Raw genomic sequence first — 22466 nt, 5'->3', positions numbered from 1 at the left:
ATTTTAAAATGTGAAGTTCAACACAATGGTGGATTATTTTTTTTTTTTCCATTCAGCTGATCTGTATGATGTCAAGCCATTTACTCTTTGAGGTAATAAAGAATAAGAAGATAGATAGATATGGATATAGATACATTTAGAAATGTATTCAAGAATAGATTTATCATTTCGACTATAATGATTCAAATGGTAAAGATTAGAGATGTAAGTGCAAGCATGCAGAGGATATTTAGGAACTCTGAATTCAATGATATAGGGGCACTACTGTCAAACAAGCAAACTACCAATCTACTCAAATACAAGTTTGCACGTGGTGATACAAGTAAACTGACGTTTGAACCATCACGTCGGTTTTATACATCGTTGTTTCGTACTCCCGATGTATCATTGCAACACCAGATAATAGACTTTTTGGGTGATGCTATCTATGATACCTATGCATTCTTTTGCATTGAATCGTTTGATGCTATTAAAGTGCATCACAGTGTATTCATCAGGTTCTTGGACTATCACAGAGATAAGAATATTATCAAATCATCGATGAGATATGAGTATTCTGTAAATAGTCCCATCTACTCTGTAGAAGTATATCAATCTTTGATGGGACCAAATAAATCATTATCTCAGTATTTCCCAATCACAGATTCATTCTTTATGGTGGCTACAAAACATTTAATCAAACTTGTCATACAATCATACCAAGCAAAGAGACTATTTGAAAAGTGGGGAGTGATATTGGATACCTTTACCAATCACAAAGACATTGGTAAATTGGATTATTTATCAAGAGTAGTAGAGTCGGCAACTATAGTCTATAACAATTATCATCAAGATTCACAAATTGATATAGCACAAAAGAGAATGCATTATGGAAATCTATTGGGATCAACATCATTGGAAAAGATTGATGTGTTGGTGTTATTGGACTTGCGGTTTGAAATTAATCAATCAACAAATCCTCTATCAATACATAATTTTATGGCAATGGTGTATAGATTAAACGATATCAAATTGCTTCGTTTGGTGTTGGATCATTCTATCTTTGCATTCAATCACGAACCACTCATAGAGTATTCTAGCCATCTCACTGGAGTAGAAACATTCAAACAAATGACTACCATCCCAAGACTAAAAGATAAAGGTAAATTTTTTGAGTATGCAGCCAATACACTTGAAAAAGTATGGTATATGCATACAGAGATGGCATATCAATTTGATGGATTGTCACTATCAACAGTTTGCAAGTGGGGTGATAGAGATGTATTCTTCTATGTTTTAGATAACATTGCTGACAAGTCACCTGGATTCCTCAATCTATATGTTGATGGGATATACCATTTACGAGGGGACTATAGAGGACAAACAAGTCAAGATCGTATTGGACATATAGACATCATCGAACATTTGGTTGAACAAAAGTATATGTCCTTATCACAGCTGTCCCCCAAAGTGATCTATCCACTAGTCCAAAGCAAACTTCTTCGAACATTATGTATTAACCCACTCGTTGAAAACATCCAAGTAGACAGTCAACATTTAGGATTACTACTTTTAAAAATGGTAGAGTTTGCTTGTAAATATGGAATGATAGACACACTCCAAGATATTATCGAAACATATTGGTCGGCATTTAAAACTTTCAATACAGGTGTTGCTAGCCGATGTCTCATTTCATTGATGGATAATACCCAGTCTCCCAATGCTCACCAGTTGATAATTAAAATGATGAGTATTGTTGATATCAACTCAAGTCATTTACTCAAGTATGTTGCAATGGGAGGCCAAGAAGAGATTATCCATCAACTTTTGGACAAACACTCTGGAAAGGAAATCAACGACACCATCGCTATTGAAGTGTTGAACATACTTATTCTTTATGGGCAACTTGAACAGTTTACTAGAGTAATGACATTCCTCCATCAACACAAGTACAATCAACTACTCCATAAATTGGTCAACAGGATTGATATCACCAATTCATTACAAGGAGGTTGTCAGCACCAAGTCATCGACTATTACATGCGTCTTCATTATCAATTCAAAGATGCTGGTCACCGACGCCGATTCTTTATTAATGTATTACAGGTCAAGAGTCTTAGGAGAATGATCGGAATGCTTGTTGAAAAGAACGATTTTATTTTTATCCAACATCTAATTAAGTATGACAGTCGCGCCAACATCACTTCAATCCTTGAAAAATCACCTACCACTTTTTCAAAGAGATTTATTGAATATTCTAAAGCAATAAAGTTGGTCCATTAATATCTGTGTACCATCTTGGTCATTGTAAATATTATGGAAAAACATTGACCATGTTTGGAAATCAATTAATTTTGGAGGGAAAATATTCCAATTTTGGTGGGTGTGTTCAATCAAAATGGAGTGGGAAACTTTAGTGGTATTTATATTAGGGATGTCTTTAGAAGCATCATTAAAATATATTTTTTCATTAATATCTAAATCAACAATACAATATAAAAGAAATAATAATAAATAATAATAAGAGATCAATAAGAGATGGATATCAAAACATTTAGAAATATATTCAATAATAGATTTATCATTAAAACTATAGTCGATCAAATGAAGAAACTTAGAAGTGCACAACTATTTGCACCAAGTTCATCTAGTCGACCAAGATACTATCGATACTCTGAATTCAATGATATAGGAGCACTACTTTCAACAAAAGAGTCAACCAATCTACTCAGATACAAGTTTGCACGTGGTGATACAAGTAAACTTACTTTTGATCCAAAATATAGGTTTTACTTTGTACTCTTTCAAGTTGAAGATATATCATTGCAACACCAGATCATCTACTTTTTGGGTGATGCTTTCTATCTCAATGCATTCTGCTATATGAGGTCGATAAATATGCATCACAGTGTATTCATTAGATTATTGGACTATTATCGAGTAAATAATATTGAATTGGAAGATGATATGATGGAAAAAGAGTACCATGCGAAACTGCCCATTGTCATGTCGATAGAATGCTATCAATCTCTATTGGGACCAAACAAATCAATGTCACATATTTTCCAAATTCCAGATTCATTCTTTTTGGTGGCCAATCAAGATTTAATTAATCTAGTCAAACTATCGGATCCTGATCAAGCAGCAATACTATTTCAAACGTGTAACTTCCAGGTGGTATTGGACAAATATTTTAGAACTCCTTATATTGGAAAATGGGGATATCTGTCACAGGTAGTCGAGACTGCAGCCAGAGTCTTCAATGATTATCCGGATTATTATATCGATGAACCAATGGAGCTTTCAAAAAGGAGATTAGTATATGGAAATCTATTGGAATCAGAATCATTGGAAAAGATTGATATGTTGGTGTTGTTGGATATGTGTGTTTTGTATTCACTGGTTGTAGACACTTCAAATGGGTTTATGGATGCTATATATTCACTCGACGATATCAAGTTGATTCGTTTGGTGTTGGGTCACCCAACCATAACAAGATTTCAAGAACCACTCACCCAGTATGGGAGCCATGCCACTGGATTTGAAACATTCAAACAAATGTTTTCCATTCCAACTTTAAAAGATCATCTTTGGCAATGTGCAGCCAACACACTCGAAAAAGTACAGTATATGCATAGAGAGATGGGTTATCAGTTCGATGGATACTCACTATCAACAGTTTGCAAGTGGAAAAACAGAGATGTATTTTACTATGTTCTCGATAACATTCGCATAGCTGACAAGTCACCTGGATTCCTAGATCCATATCAAGATGATATATACCAAGAATTACAAGGACCGTTTATCGACCTTATCGAACATTTGGTTAAACTTGGATATCTCACTATTGTTCCATTTATTCATTGCTATCCATTTTTACAAAGCAAACTTCTTCGATCACTATGTTGTCCCGCCAACCTAGACCTAAATATTGCATCAACAATAGTATTTTGTCATGTCACAACATTATTTTATACAATATCTGAAACATCAAAACATGGCATGATCGACACACTCCAAGATATTTTCGATGCCTTCTGGCAGGTTTTTATAACCTACAGCATTGCTGCCCGAGAATGTCTGACTCTTTTGGTTGGCAATGCATCCAAAACTCACCATTTGATGGTTAGATTACTTGGTATTGTTGATGATGGCAATCCAATGGAATTACTCAAGATGGTTGCAGAGGGAGATGGAGGTGGAGTAGAGACTACACTATACCTATTAAACAAACAACTAGTTGGAAAGGAAACAATACAAGAGACTGATATGGTTGAAATATTAAACAAATTTGTTGGTAAAGGACACCTTGAAGAGTTTATTCAAACTATGACATTCCTCCATCAAAAAAAGTACAACAAATTACTCCATCAATTGGTCAACAAGATCAATATTGGCAATGCATTTTATGATAGTGATAATCCATTTATTGAATATTATATGCGTCTCCATTATCTATACAAAGATTCTGGTCACAGACGTCGATCTTTTATCAATGTATTCAAATTCAAGAGTCTTAGACAAATGATTAAAATGCTGGTTGGAAATAGTCAGTTTATTTTTGTCCAACATCTCATTGACAAGTATGATCAACGTGCCAACATCACCGCCATTCTCGAAACATCACCTCATCGAGATTCATATATATTCCTTGAATATTCTAAATTAATAAAGTTGATTCATTAATTTAATAAAGTTGAATTAAAACAAAATAGTTTTATAAAAACTTGATAAAGGAACTACCTCAAGTTTTTCTTTCAGTTTTGTAAATGCATCTCAGATTTGCTTCATTCGAATTAGCAAAGATATTAGATTGTGTATCTTTTATTTGTATGTATTTATACTTTTGATTAAATCAATACACACTCATTCTAAATACCAATTGTTAATCAACATCAACTACAACTGTAGAATAATTAATTAATAATAAGAGATGGATATCAATACATTTAGAAATGTATACAACAATAGATTTATCATTAAAACTATAGTCGATCAAATGAAGAAACTTAGAAGTGCAGAAATATTTGCACCAGATTCTACGAGTCCATCTAGTCGACCTAGATACTATCGATACTCTCAATTCAATGATATAGGAGGATTACTTTCAACTAAAGAATCAATCAATCTACTCAAATACAAGTTTGCACGTGGTGATACAAGTAAACTGACGTTTGAACCAACACGAGAGTTTTACTGTGCACTATTTCATGCTAAAGATGTATCATTGCAACACCAGATCATAGACTTTTTGGGTGATGCTGTCTATCTAGAAGCATTCTATTACATAAAGTCGGTCATACCTCATCACAGTGTATTCATTAGACTGTTGGATTACTATAGAGAAAATAATGTTCGATTGGCCGAGAATATCTTCCCCGAACCAGACATTCTAGAGGCAAGTCCTATCATTCCGATAGAAGTATACCAGTCTCTGTTGGGACCGAACAAATCATTATCTTATTTCTTTCCATTCCCAGAATCGTTTGTTATGGTGGCTAATCAAGATCTAATCAATCAAGTCAAACTATCGGATCCCGATCAAGCAAAGAGACTATTTGAAAAGACAACGATAGAATCTTTGATATACAAATTCATGGTCAGTAATAGCGAGAGTGATCTTCGAGATAGTGACAAACTAGGATATCTTTCTAGGGTAGTCGAGAATATTACTATTATCTATAAAGATAATCCTCATAATGGTACATTGATTGATCTTGCTCAAAAGAGAACAGAGTATGGTGGTCTATTGGAATCACAGTCATTGGAAAAGATTGATATGTTGGTGTTGTTGGACTTGGTCGTTATATATGGTTTATCACATGTACCATTAAATTGGTTTATGACTACTGTATTTACACTCGATGATATCAAGTTACTTGGCTTAGTTTTGGATCATCCAGTCATTCAATCGTACCAAGGAACTCCCATCTACCAGTACAACAGTCAACTCGTTGGATTTGAAACATTTAAACAAATGACTACCCTTCCAAAGCTGCAATACACTGGACCACAAGAAATCTTTACTTGGTCTGCCAATACACTCGAAAAAGTACGGTACATGCATACAGAGATGGGGTATCAGTTTGATGCATTGTCACTATCAATGGTGAGCATGTGGCACAATAGAGATGCATATCTCTATGTTCTCGATAACATTGCTAACAAGTCACCTGGATTCCTCAATACCTATGTCCAACTCATATTCCGTAGCTTGGAAGGGCAACACGACAAAGAAACAAGCGAGAAGCGAATTGGTTATCTTGACCTCCTCGAACATTTGGCTCAACAGGGGTATCTGACTGTACCTCCACTGCATAACCAAACGTATTATCCACTCGTCCAAAGCAAACTACTTCGAACATTGTGGCTTGACAATTACCCTGGCTTGCAACTACCAAAAATATACAGCTCCGAATTTATCAATATTCTATTAACCATCGTTGGCCAATCATCTAAACTTGGAATGATAGACACACTCCAAGATATTATCGATACCTATTGGCCTGTATTCAAAGTGGACAAGCATCTTACCTTTCGAAGTCTCATTCGATTGGCTGGAAATGCAACCCAAACTCACCATTTGATAGTTAGATTACTTGATAATGTTGCTGGTGATATCGACACTTTAGAACTACTAAAGTCACTTGCTGAAGGAGATAGAGGTGGAGTAGAGACAACACTATACCTATTAAACAAACAACTAGTTGGAAAGGAAATCTTAGAAGAAGAAGTCCGCATGGTTGAAATAGTAAAGACACTTGTTAAACAAGGACATCTCGAAGAGTTTATCCAAATGATGACATTCCTCCATCAACACAAGTACAAGCTAGTACTACGTCGATTGGTCAACAAGATTGATATCAGTGATGCCTTTGCAACAAGTAGTTTCCGTGATAATCCATTCCACGATTACTACATGCGTCTACATTATCTATACAAAGATGCTGGTCACAGACGCCGATCCTTTATCAATGTATTCAAGGTCATCAGTCTAAGGAGATTAATGGAAACACGTGTTTCGTTATCCAAATATATATTCATCCAAGATCTCATTGACAAGTATGACCAACGTGCCAACATCACTGCAATCCTTCTAAAATCACCAACTACCTTTGCAAAGAGATTCGCTGCACATTATAAAGCAATGAAATCCGTGCATTCAAATTAATTAATTTATTTTCAGTGAAAGATAATAAAATAATAATATTTTACAAACAGTCGACTACCATATGAATACGTTCTTTCTTTCTTCTTTTATTTTGTATTTGTAGAGATATAAAATAATTATTAGATACCTAACTATGAATATAAAAGATTATAAACCATCACTTGTAAACATCAAGATTCCTTCAAATTGGAAGATACAGGAGTCAGTTTATGATCAATTTATAGTTTGTAATCCTTTATTATCTCAAACCCAAATAATATTTGACTCTAGAAAGAACAAGATATCTCTTCCAGTAGCTACAACCATAGATATTACTCCACTCTTACCTATTAACTATATAGGTGATCCTTTTCAAGAACTCTTGGATTTAAATCACGAAGATCTTCACATTGAAACAGATATCAATGAGACAACACAAGAATATTTCATATCAATCAAAGATGGGTCACAGATGGTTGGACAACAGAATTCTGGGTTTGCATTTCAATTAGGAATTTGGAATGATGAACAAAAATTCGGTCGAGTATTTGGATCATCAACACAATTCATTCTCGTACAGATAATACAACCTCATCATCATCATCACCAATTTAGATTGTATGTTTTTTAAAACAAATAAAACATATTCAATATAACTAATCTAATTGTTTTTTCCAGACAACCAAGTACATCATTTACCTCTAATTCAAGATACGAAAATCAATTGAAAAATGTGAAAATGATTCAAGCAACAAGAGTCATTCCTGAATTTATTATTGGTGTTAGATCATATGGTCCAGGTGAAAACAACAATCTTGACTACCAACACCTCAAAATGTGTCGTTGGATCTCTGCAGGTGCACAATCAGCCATCCTATTTGATGGAAAAGGTGGAAATCTATCTCTATATTGTAAAACAAATTTACCTACAGAAATACAAGGTGACCTTAACCCTCAACCACACACGATACAACAACTTGTTCACTTTCAACAAGGAAAAGTAAACAATGAGATAAATCAACTTAACCAAGACATTGATCAAATGAATAATCCTCTTTTCCAGTCAGTTTTTCCCGATCTCCAAAACATACAATTCTCCAAACAGAACCTATTGATGAAACTTAAAATGCAACAAGTTTATTATGATAATCTTCTGCCAGTTGGACATATCATTTATCGAGGTGTACAACATGATTTCCCAAATGTTTCATTCAAATCAATGCCATTGAATCTTGATGATCCGAACCAACAACAACATGGCCCAAATATTTACATTCATTGTATTGGTGTAATAAATGGATTCAGAGTAGATCTTTCAAAAATACCAATGGATTAAAGAATAAAAGATTTTTTAAAACTGTTTTGTGAAAAAAAAAAAGAAGAGTTCATATATAATCAAATTCAATCAAATGAAGAAGTTTAGAAGTGCAGAACTATTTGCACCAAGTTCATCTAGTCGACCTAGATACTATCGTTACTCTGAATTCAATGATATAGGAGCACTACTTTCAACAAAAGAGTCAACCAATCTACTCAGATACAAGTTTGCACGTGGTGATACAAGTAAACTTACTTTTGATCCATCAAAAGAGTTCTACTTTGCATTTTTTCAAGCTACTGATGTATCATTACAACACCGGATCATAGACTTTTTGGGTGATGCTTTCTATCTAGAAGCATACCATTACATGAAAGCTGTAATACCTCATCACAGTGTATTCATTAGATTATTGGACTATTATAGAGAAAAGAAAATTTTATTGGTAGAAAATAATCCATTTGTTATACTATTGGTTGGTGTAGTATGGTATCAGAATAAGTGTAGTGTAAGTCGGTGGGATGGCCCTCTGGTGGGCACTGAATATACTGTCTAATTTATTGTGTAAATATATATAGATATATAAGAATGACTAACTGAAGAATGACCAATGCATTCCTTCACATTGTTTAGTTAACGAGAACTAAACCTAATAGATTTGTGAAGTTTTGGGTTGTTACCTCAAATAGTAATTTGAGTTTTCATAAAAATAAATAAATATAATTCAATATTATATTTGCAGAAGGAAGCATCCTTCACACCATTGGAACAAGTGACTCTTCAAGAATCCAAAAAACCTATTCCCTTGGAAGTATACCAATCTCTAATGGGACCAAACAAATCATTATATTATTTCTTTCAATTTACGGATAAATTATTTATGGTCGCCAACCAAGACCTAATTAATCCTTCAAATAGTTTGATCCTTTTCTAGCAAAGGCACTATTTGGAAAGAGTAGGATAGAACATATGCTTCTTAAATTTATCAATCATCAAGATGACTATAAAATTCATTATCTATCAAGAGTAGTCGAGAATATTGCTATTATCTACAATGATAATCCTTTTAATCCTCTATTCATTGATTAATCTTTCCAAAAAGAGATTGGAATATGGTAATCTATTGGATTCAACGTCAATGGAAAAGATTGATTTGTTGGTATTGTTGGATTTGACAAGTATATATGGCTACACCATCAACACCATTAAATTGGTTTATGGAAATGGTATTTACACTAGATGATATCAAGTTGATTCGTTTGGTGTTGGATCATCGTATCATTCAATCGTATCATGGACCCCCTTTAATAGGTTACTCTAGTCATCTCGTTGGATTGGAAACATTCAAACAAATGGTGACCATTCCAAGGTTACAAGATAGATTCTTTGATTTCTCTGCCAATACACTCGAAAAAGTACAATACATGCACAAAGAGATGGCATATCAGTTCACAGCCTGGTCTCTAACTGTGGCCAGCTTGTGGTACAACAGAGAAGTATTTTACTATGTTTTAGATCACATCGTTGACAAGTCTCCTGGATTCCTCAATAAACAGGTATCATTATTGTATGTTGCTTTACAAGGAGAATTTGGCCATGACACGAGAGATAGACGTTTTGGACGTATCGACATTCTCGAACATTTGGTTGAACAGAGATATCTCACTGTCCTGCCAGCTCATAATCCAAAGTGTTATGGACTTGTTCAAAGTAAATTACTTCGAACATTGAGTCTTGACCCACTCTGTAGCGGACAACCTCCACAACAGTCAAATACAACAACTGACGACGATGATGACGACAATAACAACGACAACAAAAACCTTTTTAGCAATGTATTATCAACCACCATATATCAAGCATCTAATTTTGGAATGATAGACACACTCCAAGATATTGTGGAAACATACTGGCCAATATTTAAAATTAACAAGAATCTTGCTCGAGAATGTCTAACTACATTGTTGGAAAATGCATCCAATACTCACCACTTAATTGTCAGATTATTTGACATTGTTGTTGAAATCACACCAATGGAGGCACTCAAGTTACTTGCCGATGGTAATGGAGGTGGAGTAGAGACAACACTATACCTATTAAACAAACAACTAGTTGGAAAGGAAACAATACAAGAGACTGATATGGTTGAAATATTGAACGCATTTGTTTATCAAGGACACCTTGAAGAGTTTATTCAAACGATGAAATTCCTCCATCAACACAACAACAAGTACACTCAACTACTCCATCAATTGGTCAACAAGGTTGATATCATGGAAGCAGCCATATCCTATCGTAATCCATTTATTCATTACTATATGCGTCTCCATTATCTATACAAAGATGCTGGTCACAGACGTCGATCTTTTATCAATGTATTCAAGTTTGTCAGTCTCAAGAAACTGATTAGTAAAATATTTACTGGATCAACCAAATTTATTATTGTCCAAGATCTAATTGACAAGAAGTCCAAAAATACGTATACGATCAACGTGCCAACATCTCTGCAATCCTTGAAAAATCACAAATTGATAGCTATTTTTCAAATTTTTTTTTTGCATACTCTAAATTAATAAAGTCGATCCATTAATTAGCACTTTGACACTTTAACTTTACACTTTGCAATTATTTCTTTGCACTATTACTTACACTTTAACACTTTAACTTTACACTTTGCTGTTGTTGATAAAGTTGTCTTTCAATAAATAAAAATAAATAAATTTAATTAATTTTGAAAAATACTCTGAGTCACATTGAATCTGATCATCAGACCAGTTTCAGATTCATCACAAATCATATATATCTTTCTTTTTAAAAGATGAATAATAATTCAAATGCAATATCTACAGGAGGAGGAGGAGGAGGAGGAGGAGGACACCAACGTAGGTCATCACAATCAAATACAGCAGCTGCTACTGCGAGTGGTGGAGGTGGTGGTAGTCGAAATGGATCACCTTTAATATCATCACAAATACCTTCATCTCTACTACCCAACCTCCTTATACCAAATAGTTCAATGATACCTCCACTCTTTTTAAACCCTACAACTGCTACATCAGTTGATCATAATAATAATAATAATAATAATAATAATAATACGCAATCATTATCATCAATGGCAACAGCACCTAGTAATCTTAGTCAATCTTCACCGAATATCATCACACCAACCTCTGTATCGACATCATCCACTCCAAACCTAACTTTATCATCACACGCTATCCCTACAACTTCATCATCACTATCAGCAGGAACAACAAACAACAATAACAACAACAATACTATAGCAGCAGCACCAGAGACACTTGTCATTAAAACTAAAGGTGCAAACACCGAAGTATATGGGTTCGTCTATTGGATTGCAACGATACTCGGATACGTCATCTACTTGCTATGGGCATTCATCCCCGAACATGTACTCTCAGATCTAGGTGTACACTACTACCCTAGCAAGTATTGGGCTATCGCCATCCCAATGTATATTATAGTTTGTATCATTTTTGGTATGACTGTTTATTTCTCTATCAACCTCATCATTACAAAACCATTTGATTCTTTTAATACTTATAAAGGTATGAAATATAAAGAAAAAGAAATAGAAAGAAAGAAAGGTTGAAATGTCTTATATATATTAATACTATCTATTTTGTAACATTTAGATGAATTTACACAAACTGAATCAGATACACATGTTTATTTACCAGAATCTATCCCTCCATTGGAAGATTTACCTTTGGATATTATAAACAAGATTCTTTATCAAACTAGATCCAATAATTATAATAATAGTATACTATCTGGTGGACGTATTCATTCTCTAGTGTCATCTGGTGGCGGCTCGTCAACGTCTGACTTGTTACTACCACATCACTCTCTTTCACAACAAAAGACAACTACTCTTTCTAATCTATCACTCAGTCCGCTAAACACACAATCCATCTCCACTTCAACATCGGGCGTACAACCATACTCTCCTACAACAAGCCCAACACTCACTGGTATCAGACAACGTGGAGCATTGAGTAGTAGCACATCATCAACCAAAGAATTGATACAACAACAATTACAACAACAATCACCATCTACCTCATCACCCCGTAGTCATTACCTTCCTTTATTAAGTCATTTCAATTCTCCATTAAATAGTGGTAGTAACCTTGGAGGAGGAAATAACAATCAATCACCATCATCCAATAGTAGTAATATTTCATCATCCAACAATAATTCAGACCAAGAATTTGATTCCAACAGTTCGAGTAGTTCAAGAAATTCTTCACCTTCTTCTTCCAATTCTTCTTCAACAACAATGAGAAGAGTTAATACATTACCAACTATTAATAGTTCATCGGAATAAAAAAGAAAAAGAAAAAAGAAGAAGAAATACTTTGTATACTTTTTTTTGTTTATTTCAAGTGTTAAGATAAATCATCAATTCTTAATTCATTTGAAAAGTGGACAGACTTTGGTCTAGAGGTTGGAGCCTTGGCAACAGTTGGAGATAAACCGTTTGATAATGGTAGTAAAAGATGTGATGCTTGTCTTTTCCCTTTGATTAAATCTTCTACATAATTTTTAATTTCCTTTTGTTGAGATGGTGTAGCTGCTGATGTTGTTGTGGTGGTGTTTGTAGTAGGAACCGAGGACAATGAAGAAGTGGACGTATACAGTTGTTGATGATGTTGATGTTGATGATGATTATGATGTTGTTGAGGAGTCAATGTAACGGTTGGATTTGATATTGGTATTCTAGTTGGTTGTAAATTGGTAATTGATGTAAGTTTTGGTGAATAAACATTATTTAATAACATTTGACCGTTGTTGTTTGTTGGAACGCTGTTATTATTATTGGATTGAATAATTCTATTTATAAATTCAGCTCTCTTGTCAGTGAGTGATGAATTTGAACTATTAGATGAACATGACGATGAGTTAGATGTGGTGGACAAGGTTAAAGATGACATTCCAAGTTTGGCAGCAGTTGCAATGGATGAAGAGGTTGTCGATGGTGAATTACTATTGGTTGGTAGAGATGAAAGAACACTACGTGATGGAATGGTTTGGTTTCTAGATGAACTTGAAAGTTGACCATATCCATTTTCTTGATCCATCATTGTTTTCATTTGTTTTTTTGGATTCATATTATTATTATTATTATTATTACTGCTACTGTTGATATTTTGACTTGATTGTAATCTTTTCTTTGGTGAATTTTTGTGGAGGTTATTATTGATACTATTTACATTATTATTATTATATTTTAAAGTAGAGGGAGTTGTCACTTTTTGTTGTTGTTGTTGTTGTTGTTGAGGTTGATATGATGATTGTCTTTCTTTATCAATTGCTTTTTTAGTGTTTGGATCAAAATGTTTGTACAGTTCATTTGCTTTGGTTGGCCAGTTGGATGCATACAATAGGAATGATTGACGACAGGTGGCACGTACGTCTGGATTGCTGTCTACGAGACCAGCCTTGATGGCAGGCTCGACCAGTACCAACTTGCTATCCAAACTCTCCTTGGGAATATGTTGAAGCATTAAATGTATGTATTCGCTACAACGTGTTCTCAACACTGCACTCTTTCCACCAACCAATGATTCTGTAAATCTAGGTAATATTTTTGTTGAATAACTAGATGCTATAATATTTTTTATACATTTATCACTTGCTTCTGCAATTGCCTAAAATGAAGAAAATTAATTAATTTCTCTTTATATTTATCTCTCTCTTTTTATATTTTAAACATACTTGAATAGTAACAATAACATTCTTTAATAAAACTTGAATAAATCTATCAGCATATGGATCAAATGAATGACCAAGTTGCTGAGCAATCGTTGTCACAGTGTTACAAGCTTCCTTTAAAAGTTGTGATCTAATATCCTTGGTCAATGTCAAAAGGGGATCGAGAATCTTGTGGAAAAGCGATGTAAAGTTTGATAAATCCTTGACTCCCTCTCCCAACAATGCTTGGAATTTTAATAAATTATTAACTTTAATATCCCAATCTACACTTGAACTTGATAATTTATCAATAATATCCATTGTTCTTCTTTCAAATTCTCTTTCATTAATACCCTAAAAAAATTAAAACAAAAGAAAATTAATAATTAAATAATTTAAAGAAATTAATAATTCTATATTTAATTTACATACATTATTCATTAAAGTTAAACCAAATGGATCCATTTGTTGTTGTTGTTGTTGTTGTTGTTTAATTGGTTTACTACTAGTTTTAATACCAGAATCAAATGATGAATGAGTTGAAAAAGTGGAAGAGGATGAAAATGCAGATGTGACAGATTCAACTGATCGATTATTATAGTTATAACTATGATCATAGGAATGATTGTTGAGGAACATATTATTATTATTATTATTATTATTATTAAAACTATTATTATTTTGTGATTCATATTGATCTGATTGTTGGTGTTGTTGGAGATGTGGTTGTTGTTCAATGTCATGACCATCTTCATCAACAAATTTAACTTGAATTCCTAATCTTTCAAAGATTGATTGTTTTACTTGATTATCCAATGTAATGTCATTGAGGATGAATTGGTGAATGAATTCATCTGATCCATCCTCTGTATACAGTAACTCTAACAATTGAAGACTCTGTTCTCCAACACGTCTATTTGGGTCGTTTACAAGTGACACGATATCACGAACCATTTCAGCACGTTGAGAAATAATCTTTTCCGAGAGACGAATACTAGATGTTGTAACGGCCATTGAAAGGAGTACCAATGAATGCCATCTCTTTTTCCAATCACAATCGACAATTGATTGAGACAACCCATCCAACACCACATCACTAGCATACGATGTTTTGATCAATCCCTGTACAATGGTATCTACTGCTTCAGACAACATTGGATTCTTGTTACCAATGTATCTAGTGACAACGGACTTTATGGCACGTTCCAACAATCCTATATCCTCTTGTGAACCTTCCAAATAGTCCAATGAACAACTCCAAGCTTCCAACACTTTAACAATTAATTCAAAATTCAATGATGTTGTCATTGTATATAAATCATCTTCAATTATCACTACCATTGAGTCATTATTATTATTATTACTATTAGTTGATGTATTACTATTATTATTATTATTATTATTTATATTATTAAGATTTTCAACTAAAACATTGTAATCTAAATGAAATACAATGTATTCAAATATATTATATACTATTTGTTTCTATATATATGGAAGAGTTGGGCGACTTGGTTAGTATTATACTAACAAAAGAAATATAGTTTTATGATACATACATCCTCGACGGTATGTGTTTTGAGATATTCAATCAAAGATTGATACCCTTTATAAATTTGGTTTTGGTCTTCTGATACAATCAGGTTTATAATCTCTTCTAAATGATCTGTCATTGTGCTGTTATATATATGATGTATTAACTCTGTTGTCTCATTTACATCAATGTTATAACCGTGACACATTAGTATAACAAAAAGAGAGGAAAAAAGGTTTGGTCACCTGGAAATGACAACGACTAAATTTTTGGCGCTCAAAAATTTGAATATTAAATACAACAAAGTTTATTTATTTACTTTTCTTTCTCTTTCTTTCTCTTTCTTTCTCTTTCTTTCTTTCTTTCTTTCTTTCTATCCACTAAGAGATTTCATAGTTGAAACAAATTGTTGGAAAAGAGGGAAATTGGAACTTGACAAAAGGTCACTGGAAAGTCTGAGATAACTGAAACCATCGATTAAAAAGTAGAGCGTCGATTCTGTTTCAATCTCAGAATAGGCACCTTGATCGTAACGTGGGAGTGCATTCTCACCACTGTATCCGATACCTGCTTGTTGAGCGGATTGCTTGGTTTGGGCAACCAACTCTTGTGGACGACATTCACAGTAAGATGGTTGTTCATCGTCGGTCATCTCGAGACATGTGAAATCAAAAGAGACATTGTGCTTTTTAAACATGTCAGAGATGACATTGTAAGCTTGTCCTTGATCATTCTTGTAGCCAGCAGTCAACTCGGCAGCATGTGAAGGATCACCGTACCACCAGTGAATACCAGACACCTTGGCGGCAAGAGCCACACCACTACCTCCGAAAATGTAACTAGCGTTGCCAAGAATTTGGTCACCGTGCGTAATCAACGTGTTGGCATACCAAGTCAAGAAAAATTGTCCATATTGTGATTCATAGTTATTGTATCCTCCACTTGTAAAGAATTGTGTTTGTGATGGATATGAATTATATGTTCCTAATAATAATTTAAAATGAAGACTATTAGAATACTAAATAATAATAAATAATATGTAATAATAATCTTTTGATTTTTACCAGCATTATTTGGACCAGCATAACCCCAATCAGAATTACCACTAGCAGTTGCAGCTTCAGCCAATTGAGCCAACAGGTATTTATCATAACATTGGAACTCACCAACACCTGGAAAAGTCCAATAGGCAAGTTGATAGGATGGGTATCTCATTTCACCAGCTGGACCCAATCCAACTTGAATCTCTTTGATGACACTTGGAATCATTGAATTGAATTGCTCCCTAAAACTAGTCATAAAATCACTGTACAATTGTATACCAGTTCTACCTCCAAACAATGCTTCATTATCAATACCAGATGATAAATACTCTTGATCTCTATTACCACTTTGGTCAGTATAAAATATATCAGCTAATTAATAAACAAAAAAAAAGTTGGTTAGAATGAATCAATGGATTATTATTATTCATTGTTTGTGTAGACTTACGATTTGATTGACCATAATTTATAACCCAAGGTGGAAGAGGAATATCACATTGGTCACCAACATTTCCACCACATTGATGGAATGATAATGTCACTTTGATATCCAACCCTATTTGAGATACCATTTGGAATAGGGATTGGTAACCAGTCCAATTGTATTGTTGTGGTGTTTGTTCAATTAATCCCCACCATACATCCATCATTATACTATATATCAAAAAATAACAAACAATCAATCAATGATTAGTAATCAATGACAACCTTTGACCTGACAAGATATATTATATTATAATATAATATTATTGCATACATACCCAGCAACTTGTGAATTCTGTTTCAAGTAGCTTAATTGTTGATAGGTTTGTTGGTAATCTGTTATTTCATTATTATTGTTTAATGTATTTAATGGCATCATGACTATATATATATATATATATATATGTAAATAGATTAGAGAGGGTTAGGGTTGGCCAAACAAACATATATTTGATTATAGTTAGTTCACTTACCATAAACAGGAACACCTTGTGAATAAGATTGAGCTATTAAATTGATAATAGCTAAAGCTAAAAGTAAAATTGATTTACTATTGTACATGTTGTTATAAATATATATATAGTACTACTAATAATACTAATACTGATTATACAATCACCTCTTTGCTTTTATAACAACTAACTTTACAAAAAGAGATAAAACGATGAATATTTAAATAGTGTTTGGTTTGAATGTTGTAGAATGGTTGGGTAGTGTGGGTGATGAAGGGTTGTGGATGAATGCGACTTTCTCTCGAAAATATCATTAGTTGGGAAAAAGAAACATTGTGTTCAATTCGCCCCGTTATTGTTCAAATTGACGATCAGAATTTCGACGGGTGGCCCATTATGAAATTTCGTGTGCCATCAATGGCTTTATCATGCCCAGATTTTTTTTGAATTTTCACAGGGATAGAGTCGTCTTGTTATTTTGCCGAGAGGTTCACTTCGAAGTGATGCGACGAAATGGTAAACGAAAGGTTGGATTGTTAAGATGGATGGGCGGATGGATGGATGTCCTACACTTTCATTGGATATAATTATATTCGGTGGGATATTCCTAAAACCCCCTTCACAAAATTGTGAGAAGTATATTCATTTCATTGCACAATGATTCAAACAATGTGTCGAATGTTGTCGTGATCAAAAATAGATAGGTGGATGATATCCTCCTTCCATTCCATTTTGGAATAAATATTGTGATTATTATTATTATTATTATTATTTTTGATTGAAACAAATGAATGAAGTTGTTGCGTTATTATTATTATATAATATTATATTTGTTACTATTTTTTTTTGTTATTTGATTTATTTGAATTAATTCATATCCATTAAAGGGATCATACCCGCCATATCTTCATTGGCAGGCTGTGGTTGTCGGTAATAATAACGTTGTAATAAAAAGAATAATGCAGCGGGCATTGTGTCGGCCATTAACCCACCAATGATTAAAAGTATTAAACCCGTGTCTTGAACAGGTCCTCTACCTGCTACTCTGTACTCGATAAAGACATCTGGGAATGTAATTCTCGTTGAATTGGTCCAAAGCTTTAATTGTACTGTAATCTCTGATCCGTCACCTGGTATTTCTTCCATCTAAATAAAAAAATAAATCATCAATTAATTTAATAAATATACATAGTCTGTCATGTCAACTACTTCTCCTTCTCTACTATAGTTTATATATATATTTGTGACTTACATGAACGGTTTGTGAACTTAGATGATATTCATGTAATGATCTAGCTGGTTCATATTTGCATCCAGTTTCTAAATTTGTACAGGTCTCTGTTATATAATCTCCTTCGGTTTGATCAAGCGATCCATTTCTATATACATTTACCAACTGGCCACCGCCAATGGCATAGGGTTCCTTTTCCATCGATGAAAGAGTTCCTCCAACAGAGTAAATCATTCTACCACTAACGATATGAGATATTCTAATCTCTCCTTCAACTAGAAACCAAATGAAATCAAATCAAAATACATATTATTAGTCTATCATAGTGTATTCTAATTTAATCTAATTTTAATTATAATTATAATAGTAGCATACCCTTATCAGTTACATAAACAACAGGTTCGTATGGGATAGATTCACCCAAGATTTGATAAGATACTTGGAATGTTTGTTCGACCATTGGTCTACAGACTTCATTGGTGTTGTCATCGCTTACCCAATTGAATTTACCTGTAGAACATAGATCGACACTCCACATGTATGGTGGTGGAGGTGGCTCTGAGTTGTATTTAATAAAGCCCATCACCAATAATATTACACCAACTGTAAATACACTCGTACAGATAACGATCGATGAGATTACACATTTTGTGCATCCCTTGGTTCTCATTCTCCTTTAAAAATGTATTTATTTGTGTACGTAGTGTATGTAGTGTATGTATCTTTCTTTTATCCAACTAACTAACTAACTGCTGACTATCTACTATAAATATATATATAATGATGTTGACTTGTTATCTATTAATGATGATTACTATTTGTGTAGATATATATATAAATAAAAAAAGATAAGATAAACTAGTCTGTGTGTGTCTAGATATAGATACTATAATATATAGACGACACAAAGTCAATAATGAAAAAGGGATAATATTAAATAATCTTACATGTTAATAAAAGGTCGACTTTTCCATGACACCAAGCACTGGGCTTTTTTAATTTTTTTTTTTTTAGTTGTTGTTTTCAAAGATTGCAAGTATACTTTTGTGAAGTTATATTTTATTTAATTGTTAGAGAGATATATACATAATATGTTTGTGTGTGTGTGTTTATAAGTTTAGAACTTTGAATCAGTTGGTCTCTTATCCAAATAAGCCTTTAATGATGGGATTTCAGAGACTGATTTAGACAATGTAGTAAGAGTTGGGTACTTGGTGGCATCGACGAGTTGTTCTAATCCAACAAACTTTAAAAAGTCTAATGCATGGAATACAGCAACATCAGCATATGTAAATGATTGACCACTAAAGGAAAAGAGAAAAAGAAAATAATAATAATATGAATATTAGAATATTGAAAGTAATAAGATCTGATGATTGGGTATTGGTTAGTTGGTTGGTTGGTTGTAATACATACACAAAGTTCTTTCCACCATTCTTTAAGAGTAATGATTCCCAATTGTTTAAGAATCTTGGAGCTGTTTCAGTCTTGAACTTTTCAGTCTTTTCAGCATCACCTCTGGCGGCAGAGAATGGATTGATGATATCATAGATGCTTTCAGCAATGGCATCAGAGAGAGCAATTTCGACTTCATTCTTTCCGGCAACCTTGTATTTCTGAGCAACGTATCTGGCAATAGACTTTGATTGAGCCAATTGTACTTGTTCATCTTCATAGAATGGAAGTTGACCAAATGGAAGACGTGTCTTGAGAGCATCATCGATACCATTGACACGATTGTCATTGAATTGGACACCAGCAAATGATAAGACAAGACGTGGGTATTCACCATTACCTCTTCCGTTAAACTACATAAATTAATTCAAAACAAAATTATTTATTTATTTATTTATTAGACAATTTCCAAAAAGACATAATTATTATTATTTAATATTAAATACATACATAGTATAAAGTTGGTTGTGACATTGTTAGAATAATTTATGTGTGTTTAAAAAAAAAGATTAACTTAATAATTATTATTATTTGTTATTGTTTAGATTTATATTTGTTTGTATTTGTGAATTGATGATATTGAATAGTTAAATAATTCCACCATCTATTTATACATTGTGATCCGATGGCTTGATGGTATGGTTGTCCGACACATCAAAAGATTCCATGGAATATTTTAAACTCTCGAATTATTTTATCCAGAATATCTATTTACTTTAAAGGACAAGTCTCCACGTCTGCATTGTATCGAATAGAATAGAAATAGATTTGAGAAGAGTTGGTCAAAAAATTATTGACGAAGAGCCAAGACGAGAAGATGTTTTTTTTGATTTTTTGTTTATTTATTTTTTCAAGGGAATACTTTTGGTTTGCATGGTGCATTGAATGAAACAGATGCACACATACAATTGGGGGGTGATCAGTGATCCGTGACGATGATGATGATTACATTGTTATCTATCTTAACAAACACACTACTACTGTTTGTTATTCGTTCACTGCATTGTAGCGAATAGTACAAAAAATGGATTGTACCCCACATACATTATTGCGACACACCTTCTTCTTATCTTTCAACTCACTGCATTGTAGTAGTGAAAAGTAGTAGTACCCCACTCCAGTCGCAGAAACAGAATAGAATACAATACCAGCAGTCAGTTCAGTCAGTCAGATATAATTAATATTATAATATTTAATGCATTCATCAATTCGAAATCATTAGAGTTGCTCTTCTACCTTAATATTCATTATTATACTGACTTGCAAGAAAGAAGAAGAAGAAATTAATTAAATGTATGTTGAGAAAATAATAGTAGTGAGAAGAAGAAGAAGAAGAAGAAGGAATGGTGGGGGGATTGTATAAATCGAGAATTCTAAAATACAACGGTGGGAATAATTGAACACACATATGGAATGAATATTTATTGAATTAATATTAATATTTATTTCTAAAGAGACAAAGAGAGAGAGAGAGAAAGAGAGAAAGAGATTTATAGAACAAATGTTTATAACAAAGATATTTTTAATTATTGTTGGTGTATTATTGTTGGTTATTGGAGGACACGCTGGATTCAACAGACCACCTCCGCCCACCAGTTGTCCATTGACCAACCGATGCTACTATGTAAAATCATGGACAGAGTATGATCTGCCAGTGACGCAGTACAACTGCAGTCTCACCAATTATGGACGAGATGCAATTGGTAGCATCAACCTTGGCATCTATGGCAGCTACATCAAGGATATATGGGAACTGACAACCAACAACGGTGGCAAATCATGGGACTTGGTCGAATGGCGTAAACAAACACCCATCCAACCCGGACAGGCTCATACCTGGGGATACAACGTACACGGCCAACAAGAACTGTATATCAACCCATGCAACAACTTCCCACCAACCTATACCGCCGGCACTAGTTCATCTGGGTTCACTCCATTCTCCTATGGTTCTTCTTCTTCTACTTCAGGTGGTCGTTCTCCATCTGACTTTTAAATTAATTTAAATTAAATACACCCAAGACAAGACATGATTTGGTATGACATCACCAAGCAAGGTCATCATCAAAAAAAAAAAAAAGATAAAAATAAATTTTAATA

The 22466-nt window shown here is 33.5% G+C and overlaps 10 protein-coding genes across 10 annotated transcripts; 7 read left to right on the top strand and 3 right to left on the bottom strand.

Annotated features, from left to right (window-relative positions):
- Positions 1–120: 120 nt before the first annotated feature.
- DFA_03935 (uncharacterized protein) lies at positions 121–2262 on the top strand (the record flags this gene model as incomplete). The annotated part of the gene is made up of 2 exons (XM_004366288.1): positions 121–1763; positions 1962–2262. 2 exons carry the CDS (start codon positions 121–123, stop codon positions 2260–2262), a joined length of 1944 nt encoding a protein of 647 aa, XP_004366345.1.
- A 255-nt stretch (positions 2263–2517) lies between these two features.
- Positions 2518–4665, top strand: DFA_03934 (uncharacterized protein; the record flags this gene model as incomplete). The annotated part of the gene is made up of 1 exon (XM_004366287.1): positions 2518–4665. The coding sequence occupies one exon, from the start codon at positions 2518–2520 to the stop codon at positions 4663–4665; it is 2148 nt and encodes a 715-aa protein (XP_004366344.1).
- Positions 4666–4748: 83 nt separating this feature from the next.
- Positions 4749–7150, top strand: DFA_03933 (uncharacterized protein; the record flags this gene model as incomplete). Its single annotated transcript, XM_004366286.1, has 3 exons — positions 4749–4813; positions 4933–6306; positions 6391–7150. The coding sequence occupies 3 exons, from the start codon at positions 4749–4751 to the stop codon at positions 7148–7150; spliced, it is 2199 nt and encodes a 732-aa protein (XP_004366343.1).
- Positions 7151–7283: 133 nt separating this feature from the next.
- DFA_03932 (uncharacterized protein) lies at positions 7284–8465 on the top strand (the record flags this gene model as incomplete). The annotated part of the gene is made up of 2 exons (XM_004366285.1): positions 7284–7747; positions 7808–8465. 2 exons carry the CDS (start codon positions 7284–7286, stop codon positions 8463–8465), a joined length of 1122 nt encoding a protein of 373 aa, XP_004366342.1.
- Positions 8466–8538: 73 nt separating this feature from the next.
- Positions 8539–9536, top strand: DFA_03931 (uncharacterized protein; the record flags this gene model as incomplete). The annotated part of the gene is made up of 3 exons (XM_004366284.1): positions 8539–8955; positions 9190–9364; positions 9445–9536. The coding sequence occupies 3 exons, from the start codon at positions 8539–8541 to the stop codon at positions 9534–9536; spliced, it is 684 nt and encodes a 227-aa protein (XP_004366341.1).
- Positions 9537–9631: 95 nt separating this feature from the next.
- DFA_03930 (uncharacterized protein) lies at positions 9632–12801 on the top strand (the record flags this gene model as incomplete). Its single annotated transcript, XM_004366283.1, has 3 exons — positions 9632–10822; positions 11266–12019; positions 12107–12801. The coding sequence occupies 3 exons, from the start codon at positions 9632–9634 to the stop codon at positions 12799–12801; spliced, it is 2640 nt and encodes an 879-aa protein (XP_004366340.1).
- A 61-nt stretch (positions 12802–12862) lies between these two features.
- Positions 12863–15910, bottom strand: clasp (CLIP-associating protein; the record flags this gene model as incomplete). Its single annotated transcript, XM_004366282.1, has 4 exons — positions 12863–14125; positions 14193–14522; positions 14601–15653; positions 15728–15910. The coding sequence occupies 4 exons, from the start codon at positions 15908–15910 to the stop codon at positions 12863–12865; spliced, it is 2829 nt and encodes a 942-aa protein (XP_004366339.1).
- A 165-nt stretch (positions 15911–16075) lies between these two features.
- On the bottom strand, positions 16076–19581 carry DFA_03928 (uncharacterized protein; the record flags this gene model as incomplete). The annotated part of the gene is made up of 8 exons (XM_004366281.1): positions 16076–16686; positions 16767–17117; positions 17194–17399; positions 17507–17609; positions 17702–17758; positions 18577–18826; positions 18933–19186; positions 19287–19581. 8 exons carry the CDS (start codon positions 19579–19581, stop codon positions 16076–16078), a joined length of 2127 nt encoding a protein of 708 aa, XP_004366338.1.
- Positions 19582–20028: 447 nt separating this feature from the next.
- Positions 20029–20840, bottom strand: DFA_03927 (putative glutathione S-transferase; the record flags this gene model as incomplete). Its single annotated transcript, XM_004366280.1, has 3 exons — positions 20029–20215; positions 20328–20719; positions 20817–20840. 3 exons carry the CDS (start codon positions 20838–20840, stop codon positions 20029–20031), a joined length of 603 nt encoding a protein of 200 aa, XP_004366337.1.
- A 1027-nt stretch (positions 20841–21867) lies between these two features.
- On the top strand, positions 21868–22362 carry DFA_03926 (uncharacterized protein; the record flags this gene model as incomplete). The annotated part of the gene is made up of 1 exon (XM_004366279.1): positions 21868–22362. The coding sequence occupies one exon, from the start codon at positions 21868–21870 to the stop codon at positions 22360–22362; it is 495 nt and encodes a 164-aa protein (XP_004366336.1).
- Positions 22363–22466: the final 104 nt, after the last annotated feature.

The sequence above is a fragment of the Cavenderia fasciculata genome, assembly GCF_000203815.1.
Source record: "Cavenderia fasciculata unplaced genomic scaffold Scf_Dfasci-G-b-285a01.f1-5, whole genome shotgun sequence".
Taxonomy (NCBI): Eukaryota; Evosea; class Eumycetozoa; order Acytosteliales; family Cavenderiaceae; genus Cavenderia; species Cavenderia fasciculata.
Note: the sequence above shows the minus strand (reverse complement) of the source record. Positions and strands in the feature narration are given on the sequence as shown.